The sequence below is a fragment of the Podarcis erhardii genome (assembly GCF_964252035.2).
Source record: "Podarcis erhardii genome assembly, chromosome: 8".
Taxonomy (NCBI): Eukaryota; Metazoa; Chordata; class Lepidosauria; order Squamata; family Lacertidae; genus Podarcis; species Podarcis erhardii.
This window is the reverse complement of record NC_138499.1, coordinates 7,900,213-7,909,465: the sequence shown is the minus strand read 5'-3', so window position 1 is coordinate 7,909,465 and position 9,253 is coordinate 7,900,213. Positions and strand designations below refer to the sequence as shown.

Here is a 9,253-nt window from a genome sequence, read left to right as displayed (position 1 = left end):
TTTTGTAAACTGCTTTGAGGTTTTTTTCTTACAATCATGTAGTATATACTGTAAATTTTGTGGAAAATCGAAGTAATAAAAGCAGACTTTTTGTTATATGCTTTGTGTGCATGATTGTGTGGTTATCTATAATCCTAAGAGAATATAAACTGAGGAAAAGAACCGCAAGTTTTGGATTCAAGTTTCACAGATTTTGGCTGTGTGTCTTGTCTGTCCATATCTGAGGTAACTACAAGCTTCCCTCTTGCTCTAAGTGTTTTTCCTGAAGATGCAGATTATGGAAGGTGTGATCAGAAATATGGCTGTTTCTCCTTTATTTCTCTATCTCTCTCGCTTGTTCTATATTTCCCGCTTTTCCTTTTCTCTCTCTTTCTCTATGTTCTTATTGTTTTCAGATCAATGTTTTACTTTGGGGGCGGGTGATATATATGATATAAAGCTTTGTAAATCCTAAATAAAAATTCTTCCAAAAAAGGACAAAAAGATATATAGCTGGGGTGAATTTGCTACAAAACCTTTTTTTGGAGAAGACATGAATTGGTCTCACCTACAGGAATGGATCTTGGCAGGCACCCTGAGGCATTATTAGGTTTAAGGGCACTCTTGGGTCACCTTAGTGAATGGCGGACTCTGGGGCCCAGATGTGCCTGTTGGGTTCACATACCTAAGACTTACTTAGCAAGGAAAGAGTCCCCATTTGTTCCCAGTCAAGTTGCTGCGTTCAGTACCAGCTGACGTCTACATGCCAAGGGCAGTTCCACAAATACTTCATTACAGTAATCCAAACTCCAAGTTACGAAAGAAAGTACTGCAGAAAGGACTATACCCTGGTCAACATACAGCTTCAATGCAAGCCAGTTTCTGGAAAGGAAAACCATGCTGACTTTCACTCCAAGGCTGCCATAGCACATCATCATAGCTCAAAATGTACTACTGTGAGAACAGGGCAAGTGTCTAAGACCAGCTCACCAATTTCAGAATAAGGTATATTTTCCATATGATGGCTCTCATTTCCTGTAACTGGCCTTTACAGTAGTGGGCTTGCTATCTGCTGTGCTAATGGCAGAACAGGATGTGAATCTGTTAAGTCCCGTTCCATGCCCGATAAGCATGGGGCACGTTTGTCTGGTGGCACTGTGGCCCATAGATTGCAGCAAAATACTGGGCAAAGAGAGGAGGGGAAAGACTAGGTAAGGCTGCTTCCCCCAGAGCTCACAGCCATTTTGCTGTGGGTCACGTAATGCACCAGCCAGGGCAAATACATGATACCAAAAACCAGCTGCCTAAAGCAGAAAACTCACTCTGCTCTTTTAGGAGAGACAACCTCATGAGGCAAGAGGCTTCTCCTCTAAGGTCACTAATGACTATATTGACAGGTGAAAAAATAATATTTTATTTTCCCTGTATGAGGCTGGCAAGCTAAGAAGAGGTGGAGATCAATGGAATCAGCTGTGCATCTTGCAGTGAATTTTTTTTTTTAATATATATTTTTATTAAAGTTTTTCATATAAGTACATATTTAACAAACAAAATGGGTTTTTCTTTAACATCTTTTCATTCTACTTTGGACTTCCTCACGCCTTCTGCTTCCACTTATATCATTAAAAAAGAATATTTCCAAACAAATTATCATTTTCTTCAAAATCTTAAATCCAATAATTTAGGATTAAACTCTAATACAAGATATAATTTAGTGGTAGACAATTGTTTCTACTCTGGCATCTTTGTTAGCATTCAATCAAATTACAATATTTTTGTAGGTAAATCTTAAATTTCTTCCAGTCTTCTTCAACCTTCTCTTCTCCCAGGTCGCGGATTCTGCCCGTCATCTCCGCCAGTTGCATATAGTCCATCAGCTGCATCTGCCATTCTTCCAGCGTGGGTAGATCTTGAGTTTTCCAGTTCTTAGCGATGAGTATCCTTGCCGCTGTTGTAGCATACATAAAAAAAGTTCTGTCCTTCTTTAACACATTCTGGCCGACAATGCCCAGGAGGAAGGCCTCTGGTTTCTTGGTGAAGGTATACTTAAACACCTTTTTTAGCTCATTATAAATCATTTCCCAGAAGGCCTTCACTCTAGGACAAGTCCACCAGAGGTGAAAGAATGTTCCTTCATTTTCCTTACATTTCCAACATTTATTATCAGACGAATGGTATATTTTAGCCAGTTTCACTGGGGTCATGTACCATCTATATATCATTTTCATTACATTTTCCTTCAAAGCATTACATGCAGTGAAGTTCATCCCAGTGGTCCACAACCTTTCCCAATCCTCAAACATTATATTATGCCCAATATCTTGGGCCCACTTTATCATAGTTGATTTAACCAATTCGTCTTGTGTATTCCATTTCAGCAGCAAGTTATACATTTTTGAAAGTACCTTGGTCTTAGGTTCTAACAATTCTGTTTCCAATTTCGATTTCTCCACCTGGAATCCTAACTTTTTATCATTCTTAAACACCTCTTTAATCTGAGCATAGTGTAACCAGTCTCGCACTTTATCTTTCATTTTCTCTAAACTCTGCAATTTCCAATTGTCTCCATCTTTTTCTAAAATTTCCCAATATTTTGGCCAATTGGCCTCCATATTAGGTCTTTTTCGGGCCTTAGCCTCCAAGGGTGACAACCACCTCGGTGTTTTATTCTCCAGTAAGTCTTTATATTTAGTCCAGACATTAAATATTGCCTTTCTGACAATATGGTTCTTAAAGGCCTTATTGATCTTAACCTTATCATACCACAAATATGCATGCCATCCAAATGCATTGTTGAAACCTTCCAAGTCCAGTACATCAGTGTCTTCGAGAAGTAGCCAATCTTTTAGCCAGCAGAAAGCTGCGGCTTCATAGTACAGCTTCAAGTCTGGCAGGGCAAAGCCCCCTCTTTCTTTCGCGTCAGTTAAAATCTTAAACTTAATTCTGGGCTTTTTGCCCTGCCAGACAAATTTAGAGATATCTTTCTGCCACTTCCGGAAACACTCCGTTTTGTCTACAATCTGCAAAGTCTGAAACAAAAACAACATTTTTGGCAGCACATTCATCTTGATGGCAGCTATTCGGCCTAACAATGAAAGTTTTAATTTTGACCAACTATCCAAGTCTCTCTTAATTTCAGACCAACATTTTTCATAATTATCTTTAAACAGACTCAGATTTTTTGCTGTAATGTTTACCCCTAGGTATTTCACTTTCTTCACTACAGTTAACTCTGTCTCTCTCTGGAACCGTTCCGACTCACTGTCTGTCAAATTTTTTCCCAATACCTTTGTTTTTTGTTTGTTTAATTTAAATCCCGCTACCCGACCAAAGTCTTGAATCAATTGTAATACTCTTTTCGTACTAGATTCTGGCTCCTGTAATGTCAAAACTAAATCATCTGCAAATGCTTTAAGTTTATATTGTTTCGCTCCGACCGCATCTTGCAGTGAATTTGGTCAAAATCATGTAAATTTCAGAGCTGCAATGTTTCCCCCACAAGTCTGTCCACCATTCATCATTCTGGCACAGAGTACAATAGCCCTGCGGCTTCCCACACACCGTATCTGAAGACTACACTTTTTCACAGGTATTCAACCCTGCTGCAGAATATCGCTGGAATCTCACTCAGGTAACGGGCATTAGTGACTGTAGTGACTCTTTTCCTCAAAGGAGAGGAAAGCGATAAAACCTTCTGACTCCTCCACTAGCTCTGCTCCTTTGAATTTTTCAGTTGGACCACCCTGGGCCGCTCTCGAGATACAAATTAATTTAATGTATTTAAATGAATAAATATAATGAATGAATCCATCCATCAAATTGGAGCTGGACTTTACTGTCAAAATCTTTGTAGTAAATGATATACAAGAGAAGAGAGTATGTAAACAGCTTAAAGCAGGTGTATATCTGTCCACCATATTTTTTGTTGATTGCAGTACTCATTGTATCACCACCCTGTTCATTGTTTTATTGTCACTTTCACTTGTGAGCAAACTGGATGTGTCTCAAAGAAGGTAGGTAGGACATTCTAGGTAAGTATTTTCCCCACCCCCCTTGATACCACATTCCTTTTCCCCCTTTTTTGTGGCTCCATCTCTCTTCTCCTCCTCCTGCACAACTCACAAAAAACCTTTTCTCTAAACCTTTGATTTAAGTTCTTATCCCTCATCCTAACCAAAATAAATCTCCAAATGTCTTTGCTAACAGTCTTCATTATTTGCTCTCTCCCCCTCTGTCTCCTGCTCCATTGTCTTTCCCTTTCTTGTTTTAAACATGAATTCTATGTTAGAGATGAGTAAGAAAGACATTGAAGACCTAGGCAAGAATTTCAATCCTTCATCCTAGTCAAATTCCTACAGCCCTGTCAGTCATGCATGCTGCCTTCTGTAATAGCACGAGTAAGTCTGTTACTGGTTGTTGAAGGAAGGCTCAAAGCTTAGGGAGAAAACTGGGAAGAGATGGGGCCCTATACCAGTTGTTGGAAGAGAAATATTTTCTTGGGTTAATCAAAATGAAAGGAAGCAGTCATGAAGCAAATTCTCATCCTGTAACTATTGTGCTGAACCAAAATATGAAGCAGGCTTTATTTTCTGGATAGTTCTGCTTGTAGATGGATATGTAATTACGCAGAAAATCTCTGGGGAAACAGAGCAAGACAAATAGGCAGTTTTCAGCTAGTAATCTATATATCTCCTCAGCAGTTCACTGCTAGGCAGTTGTGGTCTAATATCATAGCTATCTTGCTTTGACACATGTGGATAAGATTTTTGGTGCTAGAGTGAAGAAACATATCATAAATTCATATTCACACACACCTCTTCACAGTCCCAATCCTGTTATTTTATTATTTTTTAATCTGTTATTAATTTTAAATTGTTGTAACCTGCCCTGGGACCTGTTGATGAAGTACAGGTAATAAATTTAACAACAGCAGCAGAAAGCAACAACATGAAGGCAGTTCAACTGATTAAGCTCTCCTGATTCCCTACTGCTTCCAAATCTACTTCTTCCAAGAGTGCTTACTAATAACGTCATCGCTGATCATATTTTCCATTCAGAAGCTCCCTTTCTTGCATTTTATTGGTTCTTATGTGTCTCTCTGAACAGCAGTGTTAACCCGTTCATCTATTTCTTGGTTGGGAGAACGAAAAGAGGCAGACCTATAGTGAGCATGAAGGTGATACTCTAGAATGCTTTCAGAGTTGAGGAAAACTCTCCAGAGGAAGAGGAGACTGCTGCTGAAACACAGTTGTGATGGTTCCAAAAGATCATGTCTAGATGTATCATTATAGTTCTAAAAACATTCTTGTTTTTAGACTGAGCCCATAAGTTTCTGTTGCATTGTTGACCTATGTTCAATTGGGCTACTGCTTTCATGCTGTACATAATATTTCACCCATGAGCAAGAGATTCAACTAGTTCGTCATTAGTAAATATACATAGCTTTGGGTTTTGTTGCCTGTCACCTTGTTGACTTCATATCCTCATCTGCAGGGCTTTGGCTTAGCGTGCAGAACGTCCTGGATTCACTCAGTGGCAGCTCCAGGTAGGGACAGGAATGATTCCTGCCTATATCCTGCTGATCAGTGTCAGCAATCTGAGCTAGGTAGAATAATGGTCTTGTCTTGTACAAGGCAGTTTTCTATATTTATTTATTCAGAGGTTTGAACATATGCATGGCTTGAGAATTGATGTGTGTATGGTTGGGTGGGAAGGAGAGATGAAGAAAAAGGAGTCCAGAAGCTTCGCAATAAAGGTTGCCTTTGAGGAGGAGCATGAAGGAAAAGAAATATGTGAGGACACCAAAGAGAAGGAGAAAAAACTAAAAGAAAGGATGTGATGCGTTAGTGCTGGTGCAAGACATTTTGCTGCCTGAAGCAGAGGAGCAAATGTACTCACAAATCCTTGCTGCACCTTTTCCTGCCTTCTTCCTTCCCATTCACCCCGATTGTGCCATGAGAAGGGCCTTCCTTACCTTCCTGCACTCTCTCCTGCCATGCATAGAATTTGTGTAGCTTGCATCTGTGAAGTAAGAGGCTTGAGAGATTTCAAGCATCCTTCTTTTATCCAGAGAGGTCTCTCTGCTTACAAGCTGGAGTAGGTTGGCTATATGTATCCCCTACTAGGAGATTTCCCTGCAAAAGAAAGAGGTCCTCTTGCTGGAAAAGGGTTCTGTATCCCTACTGTAACATCATCCTGCTCTTTCCAGCCCATTAGCTGGGCTCTCTTTCCCCCGGTGTTTTGGAAATTTCCTGCATGGGGAGCAAAGTGCTTCTCAGCGCTTAAAACTTACTTGCAGGCTTTTGAATTGTAATGGAGCCTTTCAAAGCACTTTTGTATATTTTACAAATGGAGCTGTTAGCGTACATGATCACAATCCTCTAAAGACTATATTGACAACCCAATGATAATCATTTTTCTCTTGTCACATGACACTGGCAAACTGATTAAGCATAAATGAAGGCAAACAGGAACATTCCAGCACATCTTGTCATGAGCTCTTAAATGCATTGAATGTTTCCTCAAGACTTGGGAGTTGCATTGGTGTCTGAAAATCTTCCAGCACAGGATTACTTATTCTGGTTCTCTCTCTCTCTCTCTCTCTCTCTCTCTCTCTCTCTCTCTCTATCACAGTATCTGATCCAACGTTAGTCACAGGTAAGCGAAAAGTTAGAAATTCTTCGCTTTAAAGAGCAGAAAGAGGTGTAATTACTGTGCCTGAACTAAGCAATTATTATTATTATTATTATTATTATTATTATTATTATTATTAACATGCACAGCTTCAACCCCTGGGATTAAAAGGTTAAAAGATAACACAGCTGTGAAAGATTCTGTATGGGGTTTTAGGAACAGAAAAGTATAGCAAGCTGCCTTCTAAAATTCAGTCCATTTATTTATTTATACCCACCTTTCCTCCAAGACATTCAAGGTGGTGTACATGGTTTGTCTTGCTCCTCTTCTTATCCTCACAACAAAGCTGTGAGGTAGGTCAGGCTGAGGAACTCTGGTTTGAGGTTACCCAATGAGTTTTAAAAGCTATGGTTTTCCCAGTAGTGATGTACGGAAGTGAGGGCTGGACCATAAAGAAGGCTGATCGCCGAAGAATTGATGCTTTTGAATTATGGTGCTGGAGGAGACTCTTGAGAGTCCCATGGACTGCAAGAAGATCAAACCTATCCATTCTGAAGGAAATCAGCCCTGAGTGCTCACTGGAAGGACAGATCCTGAAGCTGAGGCTCCAATACTTTAGCCACCTCATCAGAAGAGACGACTCCCTGGAAAAGACACTGATGCTGAGAAAGATGGAGGGCACAAGGAGAAGGGGGGGACAGAGGACGACATGGCTGGACAGTGTTCTCGGAGCTACCAGCATGAGTTTGACCAAACTGCGGGAGGCAGTGGAAGACAGGAGTGCCTGGCGTGCTCTGGTCCATAGGGTCACGAAGAGTCGGACACGACTAAACGACTAAAACAACAACAATGAGTTTTATGTCTGTGTGGGAATTTGAACACTGGTCTCCCAGATCTTACTCAAAAATTGGAATCACAATGTCACATTGGCTAGTTCCAATTTGCCCAATATTGCTTTACATTGTTGCATTGCAGGGGGTTGGACCAGTTGACCCTTGGGTCCCTTCCAACTCTAAGATTCTATGGTTGTGTGACTCTGGATGACAACACTTCTCAAGGGTTTCAGACAAGGGTCTGCACTAATGGTTGATGCCAGGGATGGAACCCTTCTGCACAGGAGGCAGATGTTGCACCACAGAGCTATGTGGGATTTTCACTTTGGGGAATATGGTAACCCTATCACAGAGACGCTCTGAAACCCCAAATATATTCAGGTAGCTGCAAGCCCCACTGGCCCCTTTACCTGGCAATTAAAGAGCAAGTCATTTCACCTTAACCACCCACTCCAAAATAGCTACAAAGTATGAAAGACTAATCTCCAAAGCTTTAGCTTTGTCTTTGCTTATTTCCATTAATAAAGACTAATTCTACCATTCTCTAAATTCTTCCAGTAGGAAAACACCGGACAAAGTAGAAAAGCAAAGACAGATCATGATGATCAATTACACCCTCCCATCACTGTCCCCTTTGAATGCTGGAGAGGAATATTACGGAATGGACAATGGAACTGTTCTCTCTAACAATAGCTTCACTGGTAATCATTCAGGATTGACATTAAGACATTATATATTGCATATCAGCTACCTTTTAATCAGCATTTTTGGGCTTTTGGGGAATGGGACTGTCATCTGGCTGCTTGGTTTCTGCATTAAGAGGACTCCTTTCACCACTTACATCCTGAACCTCTCGATGGCTGACTTTGGTTTACTCACAGTTGAGTTTATTAATAGAATGTTTTTCATAGTGGGAAAATACTTCACTTACTTTGCAGGTGACATGTTTTACTTGATTTTCCTACTTATGTACACCACTGGTCAATTTCTGCTGACAGCCATCAGCATTGATAGGTGTGTGGCTGTCCTTTTCCCACTTTGGTATCGATGCCACCGACCACCATATATGTCCACCGCCGTTTGTGCCTCAATATGGGGACTTTCTTCTGTTTCCCCTGCTATTGAAATCACTCGCCTTCTGGCTGATATCAATGTTTCTAACATAGTGCAAATTCATTTTATTGTGAGTGGCTTCCTTTGCCTCCCCCTCATGACTGTTGCCACTCTGATCCTTTTTGTCAGGGTCTGCTTTAAATCACACCAGAGGAGTAGGGGGAAACTTCTAATTATGATCCTGCTTGCTCTCTTCTTCTTCATCATTTGTTCTTTTCCACTCAATGCTGTTTACATCACTTTTTATTTTCTTCATTCATATCTTCCTTTTTTCTCAGAATATGCCTTCATACTAATCTGTCTGAACAGCAGTGTTAACCCTTTGATTTATTTCCTGGTTGGAAGACAGAAAAGAGGCAGACGTAGGCAGAGCATGAAAGCCACATTCCAGAATGTTTTCAAAGAGGATGAAAACCCTGCAGAAGCAGGGGAGATCTCTTTGGAAACTCACTTATGATGGTTCAAAAATATTGCCAAAATCTGTCTTTATCATTGTGCGTCTGAGGACACAATCTAGTTCCCAATTTACAAACTTTCTGTCTGTAACCTTGTTGACCTGTGCTCAGTGCTGGCTATTGATTTCAGAGTGTGCATAGAATCTCAGTCTTGAACAGATGGATAGACTTGATGAACTTCTTATTATTCTTATTATTTTATAAATCTAGATAGTATACGACTATGAAGGAAGCCTGGGT

At 40.4% G+C, this 9,253-nt stretch overlaps 1 protein-coding gene across 1 annotated transcript; it reads left to right on the top strand.

The window, feature by feature from the left end:
- Positions 1–5,412: 5,412 nt before the first annotated feature.
- Positions 5,413–9,015, top strand: LOC309348864 (proto-oncogene Mas-like; the record flags this gene model as incomplete). The annotated part of the gene is made up of 2 exons (XM_081874651.1): positions 5,413–5,524; positions 8,004–9,015. Exon 2 carries the CDS (start codon positions 8,044–8,046, stop codon positions 9,013–9,015), a length of 972 nt encoding a protein of 323 aa, XP_081730777.1. The 5' UTR covers positions 5,413–5,524; positions 8,004–8,043.
- Positions 9,016–9,253: the final 238 nt, after the last annotated feature.